Source organism: Uloborus diversus, chromosome 5 (genome assembly GCF_026930045.1).
Source record: "Uloborus diversus isolate 005 chromosome 5, Udiv.v.3.1, whole genome shotgun sequence".
Taxonomy (NCBI): Eukaryota; Metazoa; Arthropoda; class Arachnida; order Araneae; family Uloboridae; genus Uloborus; species Uloborus diversus.
The window spans coordinates 80,564,673-80,589,555 of NC_072735.1; the positions used below are offsets into that span (position 1 = coordinate 80,564,673).

Genomic DNA, 24,883 nt, shown 5'->3' on the forward strand with positions numbered 1-24,883 from the left:
TAAAATCTACTGAAGTGTTTTAATATTCAACGTTTTATTAAAGTCAAAAAATATAAACTAGAAATCTGAGTTTGTTTAGCAAGGACTGTTTAAATAAGCAAGTATATCTGGTATTTGAGTAGGTACGTATACGTTATTGCATTAAACCTCTATCAAATGTATGTAGGTCATTTTGTTTGATACATATTTAAGTTATATCTTTTTTAAAGCAACATATATACATAAAGGCATTTATTTTCATTTTTGTATGTAAGAAAATAAAATTTTCTTTTTATTTTCAAGTTACATTTAGTTCATTTATTTTAAATTTATGCCAAGTGTCTACACGGTATTTATTTATGTTTTAAAACAAAATATATTATTCACTTTGCAATAAATATACTTCGTAATAACGTATCTACTCCGTATTATGTCGAATCTGTAATTATAGGTCATTCAATAGCATATTATGCAGTTACTACTAACTACCAGTCAAAAGTGGATGAAAATTACTAGTGCGAAGAGCAGGTAAACAGCAGTATCTGCATTAATTAAAATTTTGGTTAAAAAATCAAAATGAAACAGATTACCCAAAAAAATATTTCGATATAAACATATAGAATCACCTAAAATTAAACTTTAATATTTTATTAATGTTTGTGGGAAATCAAAAACGTGTTTCTTCAAATATCTCAAAAACTCATTTTTGTAGATACTGCCGTTTACCTGCACACGGCAGTAATCTCCTTTTTATGTTAGTTTTCCTAGTTATTTTTATTTCTTTCAATTGATTGATGATAAGTAAAGTTGCTACAAAAATTAACTGAGTACACAGCAAAATAAAACAATAGCAAATGAAGTGTTCAGAGCCATAACTTTATTTACAAATATAAATTTTACTTTTTTTTTACATTAAAGAAATGAAAGAAAACCCATAGTTTCATCAATGTAAACAACTACAACATGTTTCATTTAAAAAAAATAGTTCAAGTGAGTTCCAAGATCCTAGCGAAAACATTTTTTTTCCTTTTATCAGAATGGTAGAACTTTGAAGTAGAAAAACAAAAATAGCTTTGCTTTTTGGCTCCTAATATGCTTTGTGCTTTTTTATGAAATCACGAGAAATGTTTAAAACCATAAGCAGGTAAAATATTTCTGAAGAATAGCACACAAGGCAGCAGAAAGGAGATAAAATTAAGTATGCTTTCCTACATGCAAACAGGCCGTGTGCTACAAGCAAAAGTTTTTTTTTTCTTTTCTTTTCAATAAGCAAACATTATCTGGGATAATTTGAACCACACTTATGTGTTTAATATTTTATCCTTGTGTTTATAAATTGAATTTTAATAACAATAAATTTCTAATTCAGCACATTTCAAATTGAAGAAGGGAATTGAGAAATAAGGCCATGTATTCTGGGTCAATATGCATTATACCGTTTACTTTTTAGAAAATAAAAATGTTCTAAAAAGTAGAACTACCATTAATATGGTAGCCCCAAGCGATTGTTAAAAAACAAAAAAAGCTTTTAAGATTTTTTTTCTGAACCTTCTAATAGTTATATCTATTTTATTGAATGAAATTACAACATACTTACCTGAAGTATCAAACAATTAGTTAAACATAACACCATAAATATAAAAATTGCATAATATTATTTCATTTAATTAAACGTTTTCTCGATTTTCTTTTATTTTTTTAATCCACTAGATTGATGTGATAGGAACTGTTTTCACTTCTTTTGCTTTAATAAATGGTCGTTTAAATGGTTCAGTAACTTTTTATGCCCAATATAGTGTCTATATTTCAGAATAAAGTTTATGCTTCTTAATATTTTAATATAAAAAGAACTTTCATTTGTTTAATTCGTAATGAAACTTGATAAACAGTTGCAAAGATAATCTTCTTGTAAAGGATGAAGAAGTGCAAGGAGCATAAGCGTTCTTTCGCTTGCACATGAAAAAGTAAAAAAAGTAGACTCCTATAATTTTACAACGCTGATGTGATTGAGTAGCAAACTTTAAACATCTACTATTGCCTTCCCATATTACTTAATGCTTATAGCAGTATTGACAGAATATAGTGCAAATCTCACAGAGCGAAAGTTCCAAGTTATTATTATTACTTTTTACATATGCAACCGTTTTTCCCCCAATAAAATTACATACTTCCATTCCTAACTACAAAAAAAAAAATAATAATAATAATTGCCGAAATCAACAAATCTAAAGATTTTAGTTCCAGCAGTTCCATTAGTTAGCCAAAAATGCCACCTATGAGCCCTATAAATCAGATATTAAGATTTTTACTTAATTACATGTAACAGGGTCCAATTGTCTCTCCATTTCTTACAAGCAAACCAAGAAATGCATACAAACAATGAGTTATACATAATGCACTTTTAGCACATAAAAACTTAATATGTGGTGCAAATTGCAAAATTAAAATTGAAATAATACTGAATTTCTTGCCTTGAAATATTCAACAAATATAAAACTTCTGTTAAGTGGCACCGAGTTATTGTTTAATTTCATTACTATTATTATTTTCTAATGGTAGCTGAACCTTGAACAATTATTACCGTTTGGCACAAAAAAAAAGCTAAAGAAGTATTAGAATACAGCAATTTTTCACCATTTTTCTTAAGTCAGTACAAAAGATTACACACTAAATTCGCATGTCACACAAACTTTATCATTTATATTTTCAGGGGGAAGAGGTTGGGAGATATGTCAATTTCTCAACAATAACAAGATTTAAAGCTTGAGTATGAACAAATAAAAGGTCTATCAAAATCAATCCACCTCCCCTCCCCCCTTTCAAAAAAAAAAAAAAAACACGCACACACACACAAAGAAGTGTTAAGTTTCCAAAGTTAAAAAAGGTTCTGCTTTTATTTGACTTGACAGCATAAATAAAAGTTGGCATTAATATCACAATTTCAATATTTCAACATAGCAAATGCAAACTTGTAATATCAAGTCCAGACCAGGAAAAAGAAATTTATGTCAGAGTTTTCCACATTTTCTGTTCACAAAAGGAGTTGTGAATAGAAACAAGCTCGCTTATTCAAATTCTTCACTGAAATATCAATTGAGAAATATAAAATGCACACTATTTGCTGTTCTAATTATTTCACAGGTTTCATCTGCCACAAGCCATCATTTAGATAATGAATATTATCAACGCCAATGCCCTTGTTTACTTTAGCTCTGCAATAAAAAAAGATATAAACATCATCATTTTACAACTTGACAACTGTCTGTGCTAGAAGGGCTGTTTGAAAAGTTTCCAACCTAACAAAAAAAGGGGAAAAAAATATATTTTCTTTAGTTCAAACTAACTGTTACTTTTTAATATAGTTTCCTTTGAAGTTCACAAACTTCATTGCGTGATGCTCCCAACTAATAATCCATCCAAATAGGAGGGCAAACCTTTCTCTTCAAAATAGCTTACAAAGTTCATTACCTCAATAAATTTACCCTTTTTTGAAGGACAACTCACAAAAATAGTAGTCAACCAAAAAATGTTGAGCTATTTGTTTTGAGTTATCAAAAGACACCTAAGCAAGTAATCCCACTTTGGTTGATGACTGCTATCTTCATACCACGGTTGGAAACTTTTCAGATAGCTCTCATTAATAAAATTATACATAACAATACAATGGACACACGAAACTGCAGTCATCGGCTGGAATGACCGAGCTGTCAGTGTATTTCATGTATTTCTGCCATAGTCCTGGCTGTAGGGCGATAACTTACTGAAAATACTATGCCTTGCTTTCAATCTTAGAGTTGAAACGAACCATTGCTTCGGTCACTCTTCTGGTCTGTACTAGTTCTGTATTAGCTACCAGTTTGTTTGGCACTCTTGGCTTCCTTAAGAGGTTTTTCACTTACAGCTCAGTCGTTTCCTATGCCGGGCTGATGAGCGTTAATAAGCATGAAACTGCAGTCCCCGGCTGGATTGACCAGCTGTTGGTGAATTTCATGCAATACAATGGATTTTAACTCATTCACTTTGTTTTAAAAGAAATGTTTGCTGAAAATTATTGTTTAATGATCTTACATTTTACCCTCCAGCAGATCTATAAATGCAAAGTAACGGACTTCAACTGGTTTTATTAGACATGAAGTTTACTAAAAACATTTAGTTATGAATTTCAATTTACCAGCTATTTTTTGATGTGAAATTCAGGTGTTTCCATTATCCCCATAAATTTTGTACTTTGTGGTAAGTGGAAACAGCTAAAATTTTTAATTTTCCTATGATAGCTTTATGTCTTTTAAAAGAACGCAGCACATAATCAACTTTTTTTTTTTTTTTTTGTATGGTTTTTCTTTTTAAATGATGTCAGAATGCATTTAGTAAATTCAGTGGGTTGCACAACTCACATGTGATTTGAATTTATAATACAGTATGGGACGCTAAATACAGTCAGGACTGTGACCTTTCCGTATTTTGGATCCCGACTCAAAAAATAGGTGTGCGGCATTTGTCACGTAATGTTGGGACTAAATTTCTTTTATTTTTTGATCAATCTGAATGAAAGTGTACTTCATTATGCTAAAACAAAAGTCAAAGATAATATGCAAGGCGGTACAGTCCGCGGATGTTGGTTTTTATTATTATACAATGTACCAATTGATACAATAAATAATTATCATTAACTGACAGTGGATGTTAAAAGATTGCTGCACAATTGCAGCATAATGACTATTTGCGTATAAGACTATTTACACCTTGTCTAATGGTCAGAGAAGTCTGACTGTGATAGGGAGGTTCTGGATTCAAATCCCGGCTTGGGCGTGGATGTACTTTCTCTCTCCTGTCCTTTCTTTATGTGAATGTCTTATTGTACTGTGAATGGTTGTCCACCCTATAAACGGGTCCTTATGGCATGTGAGTACTATGGAAGTCGGACTTCACAACAAATTACAGTACAATTGGAAAAGTGAAGCACACCTCAAATTGCCAGTCTTGCTGGCACAAGACAATAACAACAACAACGTGGCATCCAAAAAAGTTTGCAAAAAAGCTGAACTGAAAGTACTACGTTTAAAACAAGTAATTGCCGAACATGAACAATTTTGAACTTTTAAAACTGAAAACAAAATTGTACAAAATGTTTTTAAAATATATTTGAGGAAAAAGTTCTGGATTTCAGGAGTTTGAAATTGGGGTCCCTTACTGTATAATCTTAAAAGTAATGGAGAAATAAATTCAAACTGAGAAACAAATTTACAATAGCATTGATTCAAAAGCCATAGAAGATTTTTTTCACCTAAGATGTTCTAGTTCTTTAACCCCAAAAGTGTGTTTCTAATTCTTTTATTTCATATTTTACTAATAAATCATTTTACCTTTACAACAAAGCATCCACAGACAGTTTTCACTTCAAACTAGAAGTAAATTTTATAATTGCAACCAAAAGAAGGGACAGAAGAAAATAATTTTAATTTTAAACTAAACTGAAAGCTTTGTGCTGAATTTAGAGGATGTCAATCCCCCCCTCCTAGCTACAGTGCTATTCACATTTCACTTCAATTTCTTCTCCATTTAATAATTTTAATTATAAAAAATGTTTTTTTACCACTTCAATTCCACCTACAGTAAACCAAGACTGGCTCATTAAGTTTCCTCCAACTAATTCGATAAAATGCCACAATCCGTGAAGGATTAATTTTAAAAAGAACAATAATAAATTTATTATTTAATAACTTGAAACATTGTTACTAGTTGTTTTTTTTTTTTTTTTTTGAGGGGGCCTGATTTACATATAGGCCCATGAAGCCCGGCTTAGGGGCACCCTAGCTCCAGGGGGCCCCCAAAAACAAGACTATATACACATGTATATTAAAATATGGCTCTAATTTGTCTGTTATCATGTTTACATCAACAGTGATTTAAAAAATGCATAGCAGCGTGACTTTTAACATTAAAACAGCTATTTTTTGCCATGTGTACCCTAGCCTGCAGCATATGCAATTAGAAAAAAGGTGTGTATTAGCATCTTTACAGAACTTTTGTCGAATGCACTGCTCAGAGGGGCCCCTGCAGGTGCCCTTGGCTTACTGTCCTAAAATTTCTAAATCAAGCTCAGAATTTTTCACAAAAAAGCAAATAACATCCATATTTTCAAAACACCAATGTTGGATTTTTTTTTCTAGTTAAACTTATACACTATGACAAGAAAGTAATTTCATGTAAGGGAAACTTTTATGCAATTTCAAACTATTTCCTTACAAAAGAGAAAATGGTCTAGTCAAACCGCACCATGCTGTGGACACTTCATGGTGAGATAAATCTACTTTATCTACCAGTTTGTTGGCACGCTCAGCTTCAATGAGATGACATCTGCCTCCAGCTCAGTTATTCATTAATCTAGACTGATGAGTTCTAATAATAAGGAAACTGCAGTCTCTGGATATGATAATCAGGCTGTTTGGAAAATTGCATGTAGATGTGCCTTAGCCCTGGCTTAGGGGTGGTAACTTACTGCTAAAGTAAACTATTATTTGAATATATACCTATAACTTCAATTAGATGTTAAAACAAAACAGAGACTTTCAGAAAATCAAATTTTTAAAATTCCAAATATTTTGCTTCCAATTTCAATATTTCATGATACACTAAACTTTTATTTCTATACATTAAGCTTAATAGCTTAACTTAAATTTCAAAATGAACTAGTTTCTTATATACTAACATCTCATCTGTAGACATGGTGGTCAATCCCACGGCAAGTGCATGTTCTTTTCCTTCAGCCATAATAGCCTGCAACATAGAAAATTTGCATTAAAAATCTTGGAAGAAAATTGAGAAGCTGAAAGTCATTTACCTACTGTCTGACCAACGATTGTATGGAAAGACAAACATCCGTTTTACAGCCGGAAATGGACGAATTTATTATTTTTTACCAATGTCAGCTTTTGCAGAAGCAGAGTCTATGCGCATCAAATTTTTACTTTTCCCCCTTATTCAAATAGATTCATCTTATCTGGATGTTTGAAAATTCCATGCGATCCGTAGTTGGACAGTAAGCGGTGACCCACAAATGGTGCCACGCTTTAAGGGGGAGTGGGTTCATAAGATTGTGAGTTTCTGACAAGTGAGAGGAAGGAAGAAAATACAGAAGACTATTACCTTGCTTACCTTTTGGCAGATGACATTTGCCTCCAGCTCAGTCATTCAGTAATCCAGACTGATGAGTTCTAATCAGGGACGTGCACGGGAGGGGGGGGGGCACACACTTGTTGGCTTGTACACAAGCCTGAAAGGGGTCAATATTTTAAAAACTTGGTTCGAAATATAGGGGTAAACAATATGGGGGGGGGGGAGATCCGGTAAAGTCATTTGTTGATGGGCCCCAAAATGTATGTGCACGCCCCTGGTTATTATGAGAACAAAACTGCAGTATCTGGATGTGATAATCAAGTTGTCTGGTACATTGCATGTACTTCTGGCCTTAGCCCTCTGTCTTAGGGGCGATAACTTACTGAAAAATACCCAAGCTTTGCCTTCAATTCACGAGTCCAACCGCACCATGCTGCGGACACTCACAGGTGAGATAATTTTACTTTATCTACCAATTTGTTGACACTTTCAGCTTTAATGAGATGACATCTGCCTCCAGCTCAATTATTCACTAATCCAAACTGATGAGTTCTAATAAGAACAAAACTGCAGTCTCTGGATGTAATAATGGTATATTTCTTGAGAGACTCCCATCTGGTTAGTCCCCAAGTGAATGAACAGGGGGCCCTAGGGGGTGATGTCTGGTGTATTGCATCTAATCTAAGGACTTTTGACATGTTTTTTGGTAAAAATTGGTTAATATTTGGGAAATATGGTAACCATTTTTCTACACACTGATCAACTAATGGCATGTTTATGCTTACTTTGCTGGATCAGTTGCTGTCATTTTTGCCACAAATGTGATTAACTTGATCGCCATTCTATATTCTCAAGTTTCTAACACTTTTTCTCCCCTCCTCCTAATTTGCTAGAGTAGGTTGCTAATTTTCAGAAAAGAGGACATTTCTGCGTCTTGATGGGACAGGCTGCCTGAAAACTGGCCATATGGTCACCTTAAGCATGAGCTAGATTTTGGTTAATGTAAGTACGCCTAGTATGGAACAGTAAATTCTCATTACCACGAATACCAATATAAGGAAATAAGCATTTCAATGAAACAAATGTGCAGTCTAGTTTTAATTGCCAAAACATTGCTAGAATTGCATTACAATACAATTGCCACTACAATGAACAAAATCTGCGCCCCTTTAAGTTTGTTGTAAGAAGTTTTCACTGTACTTGTATTCTTTATAAAAAGACCCTAAATAACATTAGTTGTACACTACCTTTAAGGACAAACTGTCCTTAAATGATACAGAACTATAGATTAAGACATTTAATGATAAGAATAATGAACACAATTTTAATCCATAAAAGAAAGCAACAATTAGTACTCACCACAACTGTACCTTTTGGAACAGATGTCATTTTAGCTCCAGGGGAAGTAAGACCAGGGCACATGATATTGGCACCACTCAAAACAAAACGGATAGCCCCTCTATCTACTTGCTCCCAAGGGCAGATAAATGGATCTAGAGTCAAAATAATAGAATTTCACATAATAATCATAATGTAATTTGTAACACAAACAGATGATACTAAATTTTATGAAACAGTAATTTACATACACCCGTGATTTTACTATAAAATACTACTTCAAAACACTAGTTGTACTAATTTTTTTAAGAATTGAAAACAGAAAAATATATTGTTAACTTAATGTCAAGGCCAAAATGCTCTTAATTAAGAATGCCTGCATCACGGACTGGAAACCAAGGGAGGAAGATAATACCTTTCACTTCTACAGCAATTTCAACATCCTACATTACAAATGTATGAATAAAATTTTTAAAAAACTGACATCTTCTCTAACGTCTTATTATGTAAAATAAGTCTTTTGATATATTAGATAATCCTTTTTATTTAGTACCTGCACAGCGATGCCTGTGCTAAAAAGTTAATGAAAGTCGGTTGAATAAAAAAATTGACGCCCCCTCCCCCTCTGATGTGAAATGATCATTTTTCTTTGTATAAAATGCGTACACACCTTTTTTAAAAAAAAGAAAATTATTAAAGTTTCTTTAGAATTTAAAACTTTTCCTCAAATCATTAAACTAGATTTACAGTTGCTTTAAAACTCTATTTAGCTAGTGAAGCAGTTTTTACTGCAATTTAAAATATTTTGCCAAATAAACAAAAAAAGACATCAAATAATATCTTTCAAATGTAAAAGTAGTTCCACAACTCTTGTTTTTCACCAAACTCGCCCAGAAACCACGCTATTATAATCCATCCAAAAAAAAAAAAAAACGTCCAGTGAAACATTCAAGAATCATCCTCAGAAAAAAAGAAGAAAATGTCGTACATTTCACTCGGATAAAAACAAATCAAAAGTTTCTTTTCTTTTAAAACAAATCGACAAAACAATGAATTACATTACCGGTTGCCTTAAAACAATAATCCTAGACTGAACTGCTACGCGCCAAGCGACCACACAATCGGAACCCAGCCCTTTTGCAAGTGAAGCGGATGTTTTTTCTTTGGCAATAATAAATGTTTCGCCAAAAAAACAAAAAGTATAAAATCACATTAACAGGAGCTTTCAAATCTTTATATATTAAGAGCTGCATTGCCCGGATTTTCCCAGTCAACTTGAGAATAAAAATTGTGTTAATTGACATATATTCAACAATCAGGCTTAAATAAAAGAAAAAAAAAACACCATGCAAAATTATCCTTCCAAACAATGACGACAGATATTAAAATACTTTTTAGAAATTAAAATGCAAAAAATGGGTTTTAAAAGTGCAACCATGGAAACACGACATAAAATAAGTTTGAGAAATTAAATGCAAAATAAGGAAAGAAACAATGAATTCAAAAAGCGTAACCGTGGAAAGGCAAAAATAAAATGGTTGACAACCTGAATCAAAATGACATTTTTTTCAACTTGAGTTAAAACGCTTTTAACTATTTCTCCTTTAGAATAGAAGCTAAGATTAATAGATAGAAACTAAGTTTTTTGACCATAGGTCGAGAGAGATCTGGAGTAAAAAATGTCGCTTTTTCCAACGGTGTCAAAAAAAAAAAAAAAAAAAAAAAAAACTGTGGGACAATTGCTTCACTTTTTATTGATAGATTTAATGAAGAAAGTAGTACCTAAATTTCAGCTAAGTCTAAGAAAGTTCGAGCTAAAAACGCAAATTACTCCCACCGTAATTAAGTTAGAGCATTGAATTAAATTGTTTTTCAACAATACATAACATTAATATGTACAAGTATTTGTTACTCCCATATTCGGGAATTTATGTGAAATTTGGGCCTAAATTGGAATAAAAAAAGAACTATTTATCGGATTTTTTCGAATTATAGCCTATGTCACTCAGTAAGAAAGCACCTTTCATATAGTGGAGGAATTTTTCAAATAGGTGCAGTGGTTCCGGAGATTTCCTTGAACATATAAACACACAAAAATCTGCCCTCTCTCTTTATAATATTAGTGTAGTTATTGAAATCGTCTGTCACTTTTACATTAATAACATTATAATTCAATTCCAATGCCGTAGTCATGAATTGTCAACTACAGTTCATTTTTTATCAACATACAACAATAACAAATGGCAAAAACCAATCAACAGTGTTCAAGAATCAAATATTTCAAAAAATGCTACAATATTTTTTCTGCTGAAAAAAATCTATGTCATTGATGCTACTAATCCACTTTTTTTTTAATGAAAAATATGTAACACTTTTTTTTTTTATTATTATTGCAAATAGGCTGTGCTGTTACAACTTTAAAATATGTCCTCAGTTATTTTGGAATAGAAGTTAATAATTTTACAATTGAGCATTTGGTGTAAAATAAAAAAGAAAAAAGATCATCATTCTTAAGAGAATTTCAAATATTTGACCCTCATCTTGAAATAAATGAATGCTTTTAATAGTGACTGGTTCCCTTTTGCTTCTCTTTCTTTTTATGACACTTTTTATTTCTTATTAAAATTGTGTGTGCGAGAAATACTTTACTTTCTCTACTAAGAGATAAAACAATGGCGACAAATCAGCTACTTGTACTTGGTGCCAATAATAGAAGCAAATTAATATACAGTTTAAAGAAGCATCCTTACATCAAATAATACACCACTGTTATAAATGGACATTATAGAAATCTTACATTTATGCAGCAATCTAAGTGTTGGAAAATATGGTCCTTCTCGTTGGCGAAAAAACAAGAGTTCACCATTAGCTCCAACAATTATTTCAATGTGATCATGACTAAAATAAAGAAAACACAACAATAATTGCTGTAACAAAAAAAAAATGAACAAAATTTAAAACATTAATTGGTTTAGCATAGCCTAGCAAGATTCTTATACGGGAAAAATTAAAAACATTGAACATATTTTTCGTATGAAAACAAACAACATAAAAGATTTGCTTTGTAATGTTTAATTTTAAGTATGCTTCAGAAATTCATTTTTCATATGAATTTCAAATTAATAGTTAAATAATAAGTCTACAAAACAATATGTCTAAGCATTAATTCATTCATGAACTGTAAAAGTACCAGAAAAGGTGTTAAAACTGGAATTTTTTTTATTTGAAAAAGATTAAAAAGTGCTTTAATCAAAACATTAATTGGTTTAGCATAGCCTAGCAAGATTCTTATACAGGAAAAATTAAAAACATTGAACAGATTTTTCGTATGAAAACAAACAACATAAAAGATTTGCTTTGTAATGTAACTTACACCATTTTACACTTTAATTTCAAGTATGCTTCAGAAATTCATTTTTCACCTTGTGTTTTTTATGAATTTCAAATTAATAGTTAAATAATAAGTCTACAAAACAATATGTCTAAGCATTAATTAATTCATCACTCCCACTTTAAAAGTACCAGACATTAGAGGTGTCAAAACTGGAATTTTTTTTATTTGATAGCCAAAAGATAAAAAGTGCTTTAATCAAAATGCTTCATGACGATAAAAAATATTATTGGTATACATTTCCACCACCTGAAAAGCAGCTTGTAACCAACACAGCACTAATAATAAAAATCGTCTTTAGCTGCAAAAAGGTTAATTTTTTCACATCTTGGTGTCAGGGGCGGCAAATAGGGGGTCAAGAGGGGGCGGTCGCACCCCCAAATTTTTTGAGAGGGATGGTAAAAAGTGAGCAAATTCAATTTACGTAAATCGCCAATCGAAGTTGCAGAAAAACAATCTTGCTGGTTCTCCGTAATGGTTGATGAAACTTGACGATTTCCAGACAAGAGCAATTATTCCGTTTTTTAAATTATTAGAAATTCAACAAGCCTTTACCGGCCTTTTCAGAACAGAAAAAAACTGATAAAGAATCATGGTTAATTTTAACGAAAAACGTAGTTTTCTCATATAGGCTAAATATCTCGTTCTTGTAAAGATGGTTATGAGAGGCCCGTGCAGTGGTGTGGCCCTGCACAAGAAAATGTCGTGGTATTTTACATTCAGTGTTACGCTCATACTTTAAGTGTCTCTATTTAATGAGTGTTCATCACTTTCTTCCGCTAGAAACACATTTGAGTTGCTCAATGCATTGTATGCTCTTATAGATACTTTTTAAAAATACTTACTATTTTTGAAAAACATATCTCGCATCAACAAATATCTTTTCTGAGGGCTCTTTAACTATGCAGTCTTCCCCCCCCCCCCCCATATCATGATTACTTGCTGTTAGCCAACATGTATTTTGTTCCATACTGAGGTAATTCGTATTTAGGAAACTCGATCCCCCCCCCCCCCCCCCAAATGAATGCTGAAATGCCGCCCCTGCTTGGTGCGAACCATAGAGCTGCTCAACTCCCATCAGTGCAAAAATAAAATAATCAGAAAGAGCCAAGTCTGATGAGTAAGCCACATGAGACAGAAGGTTCAATCTGAGTGATTCCAGCATGCCTGGAACCCATTTTGAACCATGTGATGGAGCACTGGGCATGGTGAAAAATAACTTTGTGCAGCTTCTTTCAGCATTTTGACTTTCTCTTAACCAATGAATTGTTCTAATTGGTCAATTGTTGCTTGTAATGTTTAGTATTAACCATTTTCCCAGGTTTTAACAGCCCTCCCCCATATCATAACAGACAATGCCCCTCTTTTTCCACTAAAACACAGAGCATTGCCTTTCTATGAAATTCAGCAGATTTGCAATGCTGAAACCATCCTTCCCACAAATTTTGCGATGGAGCTTGTTCATCATAAGCTTCTTGAAGTAATCGGTATGATTCAGCAAGTTTTGTTCAAATAATACTACTCCCCAATTGTAGTTCATAGGCGCAAACTCAACCTGTTAAAGGCAGTGGTGGATACAAACTACCCTTTTAAGGGGGAGTCATGCTGAAGAATGACGCCCTCCCCCCCCCCCTCTATGATGAACGCGCCACGTTTCTGGGTAAGAAAAATTTCTGAAACTGCTTGGGTGTCGATAAAAGCACCAAATCCAATACAATACCTAATAGAGCATTAACTTGGATAATTAGTTTCATCAAGAATAGCTTTTCGAAACACTTACTTTTAAAAATAATTTATTAATTTAAAAGATGATGGAAAGCATTCATTTTGGAACTGATGTGATATACCCCACCCTTGGCGACTTTTTCCTGTTGGCGCCAAGAAAGCGTTGCCAAGAAAACGATGTATGACGACATATGTCATACATCGTTCTTAGCGATGCTTTTTTAGCGCCAACAGGAAAAAATCAGATAAAAAAACATGATCAAAGCACTTCAGAACACAATATATATAAAAACAACATAAAAGCACAACAAAAAACATCACGAATATATGCTTCGAAAATGTACAGGGCCGAGGTTTTTCGTAAACATATTAAAATACAATGAAATAAATTATTGTATTAATTACAAGTCGAAATTAATGCATTAATTGTTTTTTCATCATTTCTCCGGGATACGAGCCCTCGGTCTCATAGTACTTTCGTAATGAGACCTCGGCTCGCCGGCCCTGCCTCGGTCTCATTACGAAAGTACTATGAGACCTCTGGCTCGCCAGGACCTCGCTCCACTCGGTCCGTTATCCCTCCGACTGTTAATATACATTACAGTCGGAGTATGGTCACAATTATGTATATTTATGTATATTATGCATATTCATATGTATGTACACCCAAGGGTGGCTCCTTCCGTTCAGTGTACAATAATGACACAGTTTTAAGTGTGAAATATGCAACATTATTGTGCAGATTTATTAATAAAATTCAGCATTTTTAAGAGTACAACCGAAAGAACTTTCAATTGTTAACATAAAATTCAGTACCTAAAGGAGGCACGTTAATGTCTAAATAATTTGTGGCATCGATAAGAATTAACTTTTAGAACAAAATAACCGAACTATTTTTGTAAAATTAATTAACATACAGTAAAAATAAAGTTAAAAGCTACAAGAACCCCTCAAGGATTTGTAAAAAACAAAGAATTTCCGAAGTGAGAATTTTTATGTGAATTCTAAAATAAAGAACTTACTTTTTTATGGTATAAATCCTCACACTCAGTCCAAAACAAAACATCATCTGAGCCATTCCATTTCAGATCAGGCAGGGTCTGTCACATGACCATCACCGATTTTTTTGAAAAAATTACAGTAGTTACAACTAAGGGACATATGAAATATCCCAAAAGGATTTTGCAAGAAAATTTTTTTTTCTTCAGTTACAGCCTATTAAAATTCTGCACAAAATCCATCATTTTGGAAAAAACCGGCAAAACACTCCATTTGAAATGGACACTATTTCAAAAGTATTTAACCTATTCGAATAATTCTTTTTTCTAAAAATAAATAAGGACCCATATATCCTCTAGACATTGTTTTTGAAAGTTTAGTTAGATTTTTTGATAAAGAAAAAAATTCATTTTTGCCGCGAAAAAACTGCATTTTTACCGATTTCATGATTTTTTTTCTCCATGAAAAAAAGTTTTTTTTTACTAAACGGAGATGGCAGTCTAAAGCCCTTATATGATAGTTTCATAATATATTTCATTAGAATCCTTGGATGCATACAGCCTCGGAAATAAAATTTAAAATTTTGAAAATTCTGAAAAATTAGCAATTTTTGAAGTGATTTTACTCAAAAAACCCATTTTTTAAAAATCTAAAAATTGGCTCATTTGAACCCCATATAATGCTTAACAAGTGGATAGACACCGCATCCAGTATTTTTTCCCATAAAATGTTTTATGATTTTTTGAAAGTGACCTTATAGCCCATGGCATGCATGTAAAATAAAAATTTCTAATAATTTCAGTCACTGAAAATCTGATCATATTAATGGATTAATGCCTAATAGCTACAGTGATGGTGCACTTAATCAGCAACAAATAAAATTTTACTGACTTTTAATAATATAGCAATATCAAACCGCTTTTGATGACCCAGTCCATTCGTCTTTTTGTAAGACTCTGTGTGTAGCCTTTAGATAGAAGTGCCTTTGGTGATTATATTAATGACTAATTCAGTGGCTCCCAAAAGCGTTCGTACACCTTGAAATTTTGTAAAAAAACCAAAATAACGCAAAACTGAATTCGAATATGAAGTCCAATTTTTTTTCACATTATTCCTATGCCATTCTGAATAAAACCCAGCAGTTTTTTTCAAAATATCTGATGACCCAGTCAATTCGCCTTTTTGTATTTTGTTATATAAATATATTTTTCTGTTGATCAGCGCCTAATTGTTATGGGAGCTGAGCTCCCATACTTCCTTATTTGTTTTACTCGAATTTTTGTATTTTTGACCGAATTCAGGCCACTTAAGCATTAAAACAAGTTCTGAAGACTATAAGGATCCTGCACTTCTTTTGTTAGAAATTGGATCCCTGGCTATAATAGTCACCTTTAGTGAGATCTGTTGGTTACCTCAACTTACAACCATGTTCAATTGATTACTTCTCTCATAAAACAGGTGGGCTTTTTAAATTCTTAAACTACAAGTGAGTTTTACGGTTTGAATTTAGTATAAATATTCTTACGTATAAAAGTAATCATACGAGGTAGGATCCAAAAATTATGTGACAACATATGCCAATGACAACCAAAGCACGAAATTAAAATTAATCGTTTTAAATGCATTGTATTGTTCTTCCCTTTGATGATTTCCCCTGTCGTGTAATTGAGTTGAAGAGAATGACTATTGAAAGAGAAAAAATATGATTTGTTGCTGCATATGAAAGTAACGGTGAATGCATAGCTTTGGAGACGAAATAAACTAATATTTATTTTAAAAAAAAGGAAAGATTTTAACTGTTACTGATAAAGTACATCATTATCATAGCTAGTCATTAATATAATCACCAAAGGCTCTTCTACCTATAAACTACACACAGAGTCTTACAAAAAGACGAATTGACTGGTTCATCAAAAGCAGTTTGTTACTGATATATTATTAAAAGTCAGTAAAATTTTAGTTGTTCCTGATAAAGTGCACCGTTTTTGTAGCTATTAGGCATTAATATAATCAGATTTTCAGTGACTGAAATTATTCGACATTTTTATTTTACATTCATCCATAGGCGATAAGGTCACTTTCAAAAAATCATAAAACATTTTATGGGAAAAAATACCGGATGCGGTGTCTATCCACTAGTTAAGCATTATATGGGGTACAAATGAGCCAATTTTTAGATTTTTAAAAAATGGGTTTTTTGAGTAAAATCACTTTAAAAATCACTAATTTTTGAAAATTTTCAAAATTTCAAATTTTATTTACGAGGCTGTATGCACTCAAGGATTCTAATAAAATATGTTATGAAACTATCATATAGGGGCTTTAGACTGCCATCTCCGTTTAGTAAAAAAAACTTTTTTTTCATGGAGAAAAAAAAATCATAAAATTGCTAAAAATGCAGTTTTTTGGCGGCAAAAATGAATTTTTTTCTTTATCAAAAAACCTAACTAAACTTTCAAAAACGATGTCTAGAGGATATATGGGTCCTTATTTATTTTTAGAAAAAAGAATTATTCGAATAGGTTAAATACTTTTGAAATAGTGTCCATTTCAAATAGAGCGTTTTGACGATTTTTTCCAAAATGGCCGATTTTGTGCAGAATTTTAATAGGATGTAACTGAAGAAAAAAATTTTTTCTTGCAAAATCCTTCTGGGATATTTCATATGTACCTTAGTTGTAACTACTGTATTTTTTTCAAAAAAATCGGTGATGGTTATATGACACTTTTCATACCTGCCTGCCTGATTTGAAATGGAATGACTCATCTGACAATGGCGCGTTACAGATACACACCACTTACAGATACACACCATGTTGGAGTTAACTTTTAATTAACCTTCAAGTTTGAAGAAACTGGCATTTTCTAACGTTTTTACTTCAAAACACAACTACTGAATCTAAACTAACACAAAATAAGCATTCCTGTAAGGTATATTGCACAAAACAACACGTATCTCTTCTGCGTAAAACCAAGTAAACAAGTTCGAACAAGTTTGCCTTCGCGTTGCCAACCACAGGTTAGTTTCACCAGGGATGCCATGCTTAAAAATTTATCGCCTCATTGGCGAGAAAAATATTTCAATTTTGTGCAAAAAATCGGATGTCGCCAAATGGGGGGGGGGGGGGGGTATATCACATCTGTACATTCATTTTATTCATAAAGTATTTAAACACAATGTGAACAGATAATGTTGGGGGAAGTTAAGGGGTAGGGGGTCATGACCCTCCCGCCCCCTCCCTTTGCTTCCACTCATGGTTTTAGTAAACAAAACAATTATTGGTGTATGGAACTTGGATTGTTGTGTGCTGAAAATCTTCGTCAGCTGCCAGAGGAAGATGATTGTGCTGCAGAAGCGGTCTTTCCCTAAACTGATGGTTAGCAACATATATTGGAAAATTTCAGTGCTAGACTTCTACATCTGGTACATCAGATACCTTATAGTTTAGTAAAACAGGCAGGTTTCTAGTTCATTAAAGGGAATGCTTAGTAATATTTTTAGTGGCTACAATTTTTGTTTAGTCATCATGTGTGGAGTGGGTACTGCTAATACCGACCCTCCATTTTGAAGTTGTTGAAAGTAAAGATAAAACAAACTTACCATTTGACAACCCTAAGATTTTCCTTTTTCGGTAGAATTTGATTCATGTAATCTTCTAAGTATGGAAATTGTTCTAGTAGTTTTGTTCGAATCCCTTTTTGAACAGAAGATTTTAATTGTGTGACACCAGACACATGGTCTCTCTCGTCAAATCTGAAAATAATAATAAAACAAATAACACTGAGAAACAAAAACCAAGTCCGAAAAAAAAAATAAACAACAAAAAAAGGAGTTATATATAAAAAAATATTTTTGGATAAGATACTGATTAACAAAGTGAAAAACTGTACATTATGAACCATTTAATAAGATTAATGAACTAGTATTTTGTCTTGCATCAGCTGCAAGTTGAAAAATTTGGGGTTCGCCGGATTTTCAATAACTCTTGTGTAGTCTTTTCTGGCATGCTGGGAAAAATGAGATCATAAAAACACATTTAATATAAAAAATGTAACACAAAAACATAAGGGGAGGTGGGGCACGTTGGTCCGCTTTTTACTTATTTTTTATCTCATCAAAAAATTTAATGAGCAGTTTGATTTTCTACAATAAGTTTCACTAAACACTTCTCAATACCACAGATTTTTTTGGAAATGTTGAATTGATAAACCTTTTTTACATTAATTTTTTGACAGAACCTTGTAAAGTGGACCAATATACCCCAAGGGAGGGGTACCTACTTTGGTCCACCTGGAGGGGCATGTTGATTAGGGTGGGCCGAAAAAACTTTTTTTGGAAATCTGGTTTTGGATAGTGCGGAAAAGTTGTTATATGGGCCCGTTATTACCCATAAAAAATTTCGCTAAATTTTTTTAATATTTAGCCGGCGCTATTTGACCTTGAAAAACTGAAAAAAAGGGCAAAAATGCACTTTTTTCAAAAAAAAAAAAAAAGAGAAAATGGGGGGAGGGGGGTTAAAAATAAAAACTTGAAGCTAGTTTCAGCAAACATTAGAAGTATCTGTCAGTGAATTAGTTGAAATCCTCAAAGACTTTTATACATTTCGTAGAATATTTAGCTACGCTCCTTTAAGACTGACACATGGGAAAAATGAAAAAAAATTTTTTTTTTTTTTTAAAGTAGTTTCAAAATAAGTAAATACTGAAATGTTACGCAATACGTCACTTAGAAAAAACAGTGAAAATTCAATCAATTTTATGCGACATTTGTTCGCCAATTTTAAAAAATGCATACACTTAAATAAAAAATAGTTACATAAGATGCTAATTTTTTAATCTTCGGTTCCAATTGTTTCTCCTGGATAATAAACGGCACTCAACTGCTTCCATTATTGCTAAGATTATGTTATAACTATTTTATATATGTTTGACAAATAGAGCCCTTGAATATTAAAAAAATGTGAATCCTCGGAAGTCTTTTAAACGGGAGCCTGACATTTTGAATGTCATTGCATTATTATCTTTGTTTTGGTATACAACACGACTGTTATGTAGAAACGCGCGAAAAAGAAAGTATTGCGAGCAAGCACAAGTAGTCTTCTATTTGGACCTGGAAGAGATTTGTCTCCTCCCGATGCTTTATTTCTTCCAACATATGAGGACATTATCAGATGTTATCAAATCACTAAGATGCAAATAAAGGGAGAAGGAAGTAAGCAACCATCTTCAGCAAGTGTGGCCGCTGTAGTTGCAAAAAAAGTTATTGATATTTGGGGGCGTGCTTCCCTTCCCCTTGTTTCGATAAGAAGAGTGATTGCCATGATTTTATCTTATTATTCTAAATATAATAGCGCAACAAAAAATGCTAAAAATATAAAGACGCAACTTTTACAATCAAAGCTAGGCAAATTTAAAGCAGAGGAAACGACTTTGTTTGACATTTGTGCCTGCAAATGCGCAGATTTATATTCGTGTAATTGCAGAAAAAAAGCAAAAGTCCCTGATAGAGAAAAACAATTTCTAATTGATCAAAGGACAGATGGCTATTGGAAAAGTGGATAAGGTAACAAATAATGCATATTTTGCTCATCCTGAACAGCTACTGTTGACAATGTTGTTTGACTCAAGAAAATGCATTCGGGAATTAGCTGTTAGGTGCATTTTGAACTCTAGAAATAAGAAGACGAAGAGCTCGGATGGTTACGATTTTTTAAGCGTCCTAAACTCAATTTTGAAGTCATTGATTATGCTGATTTAGTCCATTGGGCAAACTGTGTTGCAGCAGAGCCACCTCTTACAATGCATCTAAAAGACCAACAATTGAAAGAAATGTACAAAGAACAGCCTACAGCTGTTTCGAGAAATTTCCCTGTCACACGGAAGCTGTGAAACGTTGTGTGAAACTAATAAACGAAGCTGCAATATAAGTTCGTGGTGAAACTGCACAAGATGGATACATTCCTGCCAAACTTCAAGCTAGGAAAGAGCTTCCATCATTTGATAACAAGAGACAATATTATTCCAAAAAATAATATTCATTATGCATGAGGTATTATAAATCAAATTTGGATATTTCTTTTTCAAAATTTTACTATCTTTATATGTAATTCTAGGAAATGTATGATATTATTGCGTGATAATAATTACTATGATTAATAGTGCTATTTAATTAATTAGTCTATGATTTAATTTTGAAAAATAATTTTCACAATGGTTTTTAAAAAAATTCAATATTTTTTCATTTTTCTCATATTTTTTGATGTCCGAAAGGTGCGGTTAAATGCTCATTAAAATTAATGAAACATTTTATGGGCTCGAACTGGCTCATTATATAACATTTTCGGTGCATTCCATCAAAATATTTGGAATTTAGTTTTTTAAAAAAAATTTCGACAAAAATGCATTTTTCTCATTTTTTTTCGGTTTTTTAGTGTCGAATAGCGCCGGCTAGATATTTTTTAATATCCAAGAAATTTTTTGTGAGTGCTAACTAGCTCATCACGCAACTTTTGCGCACTATCCAAAAATTGATTTCGAAAAAAAAAAAATTTCGGCTTATTTCGGCCCACCCTAATGTTGATCCACATAACTCAAACAACATTTTTTATAATTTCAGTGATAAATACTATCAAACTTTGTAACTACCTTATTCTCTTTTGTGTGTAGAGTGAAAAATATGGAGCTCAAAGATCAATATACCATATTAAATTGATTTTAATTAATAAATCATCTTTATTTAAAAACAGCAAAGTATTTACCATTAGTACACAATTATTTTTTAATTCATAAGAAAAATCAATTATTGACTATTCATGAGACAATTAATGCAGGTTAAAGTTAACTAAAGATGCGTTAAATGATATCTGGAAATGTAAAAGTGCTACTTCTTGAGCTTTGGAAGTAGCACTTTTATTGGACTGGGTTTTCTAATCTTAAGTATATATTTTTGTATTCCTTTAATCAATTATTTGCTTTATTTTAGAGACGTACCGAGTACTCGGTAACTACTCGGTACTCGGCCAATATGCCGAGTACTCGGTACTCGGCCAAATTTTGATCAGATACTCGGCCAATACCGAGTAGTTGCAAAAAATTGAATACATTAAAATTTACAAAAAAGCTCAAGCATATATAATTTTCTGCAACCATTTACAATTCAAATTTAAACTTTGAGAATAATGAAGTTTGAAATACTTCAATGAAATAAATCTTGGTTCGAATGTCTCGAAAGTTAATAAAAATTTTTTGTTGAAAATTGTGCAAATATGGAATTTTTGCTACAAATTAAAATTAGTTATAAGATATATAAAAATACCTTAGTTTTAAAAATAAAAGGAAATAAAACAACGTTAGAAGCACAGTGCAGGATCACTGCAGACACATGTTTTGGCGTTACGAGGAATTTCTTTTTCAATGCACAAAATGTGAGCTTGTTGATTTAAAGGCATCCAGCAAAAGTCGAATTTTTTGTCGTATGCCTTTACAGTCTTTAGTTCACATGTTATGCACTGAAAAGACGATCCTTGTAACACAGAAAAACGTGTCTGCAGTGTTCCTGCACATTGGTTTTTTTGCTTTTAAAAATTATTTATGTTTAGCGAACTAGACCTATAATGAATAAATTTGTATAATTTGTTTTAATTCCAACTTGATAAGTCATACCTTTTATTTATTCATTTTTAATTTAAACAATATTATTTTTGCAAAATTTCGTAGTTAAATTTCAGCAGGAATTTAGTTTAAAAACTATTATATGGACAAGGAGGTCTATACTACTATTTCAATAAGTTCAAAATTCATGGGTGTATGTCGGTGGTCCTTCTTTCAACATAATTGGTACTGGGAAACTCGACCGAGTAGTGAAAGGCCGAGTTACTCGGTAACTCGGTACTCGGCCGAGTAGTAAAAGGCCGAGTACTCGGTACTCGGCTACTCGGCCAAAGTGCTACTCGGTACGTCTCTACTTTATTTTGTTTGCATGTAGAATGCTTGTTAAGATAAAAATTTGTTTAATATAGGAACTTTATTATAGCATGTATTGCATATTTTACTTAGAAAACAATTGTCCGCAAAAATTTAAACGTATATTTGAAAATATAAATGGGAAAACAGGTGAAATACTCTTAGTAACAATTTAGAATAACTTTTGTTAAATAATTATAAAATATATCTTTGCTTTTCTTGAACTAAGTTTCTATTATTATCATTTTGAAACATGTATAACATGAAATGAAATTAATGTACAATATACATACAGTGAGAATATTGTTATAATTATAGAGATTTAAGAAAAAAAAAGTTTTAAAATTATGTGGGGTAGGATGGTCCAGTCCAATGTCGCCCAAAAAGAGTGGACCAAACCTACCCATTTTCTTGGTCTGAAAAAGTGCTGTTATAATTTTTTTCTTTTTGCTAAAAAATGAAAACATTGCTGATTATTATGAACTAAAAGAATACTTTCAGAATTAGTTCAATTTTTATTTTGCAATCTTGATGAAAACCATCGAAAAAAATAAAGTTAGCTACTGTTTCCAAAAATTACTCATGCCTACTGAAATAACTTTCTGGAATAAAATTCGTTCAATATAACTGTAACATGTGATCTCATTATAGGATTTGTATGACCATAGGTGCTATTTGGTAGTCATAAAATAAAATAAAAAATATCAATAGTATTAAAATAATCAAGACCGGTCCAACGTACCCCACCTCATCCTATGTTTAACTTTGAAAATGTTCTTTTAAATGTATGTTCTATGTATTATCTTGTTAAATTTCATTAAACTATTAATTATCAATGCTATTTTTATTAATCTTACAAAAATCAAATCAATTATGATTAATTTTATATAAAATTAAATTAAAACAATGCAATCATTTATAGTCTGATTGCTTATGAATCAATTACTTTCTCAGCATAAACCCCAATCGATAATGAATGGCCTACATAAATAACTAACACATACCAACTTCATCTCCCTTCTTGTTTAAATGTTTTTGTAATCCTGACAAAACAAACTATTTTTTCCATCTTCTTTTTGTTACAAAATAAATGCTGGATCATTTTAATTACCCAGTATGCTGGACAACCTCACTTATTTCCTGCATGCCAGTTGATGCACGGTAGTATAATAACGCTTCATTTTTACTGAAAGAAAATTATTCCGGACAGGAAATTTTCCATGCTTAAATGTATCATAACAAGAATGGCTTGATAGTAAAACCAGTTGTCATTAGGAATATCTGCAGCAGTCAGACCTTGATACTTCAAAAAAAACCTTCTTCAATTGTGATGTATTTGAATAAATCACCATCAGCATCACATCTGAAAAGCTTATACAGTAACTTGGAAGAAAAATGATTTTATTTTTTTCAAGAAAAATACAACGAGGAAGGGGAGGGGGTGAGACAACCAAATTTAGTAAAAACAAACCAATTAATGTGGGTAGACGTACCAAATTTTTCAGAAAAAAGATGACCTAAGTGGGTTTTCAGTATGAAATAACGATCCTTCAAGAAAGTCTTTTGCTGTAGAATTATGAAGTTTGATTGAAAATAGTATGCATAATTTTACTTGAAACTTTTTTTCTTTTTTTTTTTTGTATGCATAGCTTTCTAAATAAAACTATACTAATTTTACCTTCGAAATATCGTTGAATTTTCGAATAAGTTTCCAATTCACTAGTAATTAACAAGGATGAGCATATAATTATAAAACACATAACTTCACAAAATGATTAATAATTTATGCAAATAATCCTTTTCTTTAAGTAAAAAATTATTTCAAAGATAAGTATGAACGATAATTTGTGCAAATAATCTGAAGAAAAATAAACAAAAAATTTGCTTTGCGAACACCCCTCTTTTCTTCCGCAAACAAATATATACATATTTCTTTTTCACGCCGGTGTCCGCTCAAGGGGGGTTTTACATGTTGCATATGCAAAATACCTAAAATTCGTAGCAGGAAAAAAAGCTACACATGCGAGACAAAAACAGTTCAAAGATACTTATTTTCCAAAACAAATGCTTACTTTTTAAACATTCTTGATTCAAAACAAGAAAAACTAAACAGGGATTAAAATCCTAAATAAATTAAATAACTACAGACACGTTAGTCCATGCAGGCAGAAGCAATCTGGATTTATGGTTACCATATTGATGACTTTATGCACTTCTTGGCAACTTCGCGGCTCCCTTGGATTACAGTAATACTGAACATAGATAGAGTGCCGCCAATTTTTCGAGCATGATAACATTTCGCACCAAAAGTAGGGGCTGCCAATTCTTTCATAGAGCTAGCTGGAGTCTAGATTACAACTCGGTGTAGTGCTA

The 24,883-nt window shown here is 32.1% G+C and overlaps 1 protein-coding gene across 1 annotated transcript; it reads right to left on the minus strand.

The window, feature by feature from the left end:
* Positions 1 to 839: 839 nt before the first annotated feature.
* LOC129221891 (malignant T-cell-amplified sequence 1-like) lies at positions 840 to 24,720 on the minus strand. Its single transcript, XM_054856263.1, has 6 exons — positions 24,583 to 24,720; positions 18,150 to 18,302; positions 11,231 to 11,331; positions 8,455 to 8,588; positions 6,689 to 6,756; positions 840 to 3,191 (listed from the first exon to the last, which is right to left on the minus strand). Exons 1-6 carry the CDS (start codon positions 24,591 to 24,593, stop codon positions 3,110 to 3,112), a joined length of 549 nt encoding a protein of 182 aa, XP_054712238.1. The 5' UTR covers positions 24,594 to 24,720; the 3' UTR covers positions 840 to 3,109.
* Between the last annotated feature and the right edge of the window lie 163 nt (positions 24,721 to 24,883).

Coding starts and splice junctions, on each gene's coding strand:
- LOC129221891 (XM_054856263.1), bottom strand. Junction 11,332..18,149: donor AATCTTAGGGTTGTCAAATG/GTAAGTTTGTTT, acceptor TCTTTATTTTAG/TCATGATCACATTGAAATAA. Junction 6,757..8,454: donor TTCCAAAAGGTACAGTTGTG/GTGAGTACTAAT, acceptor TCTATGTTGCAG/GCTATTATGGCTGAAGGAAA.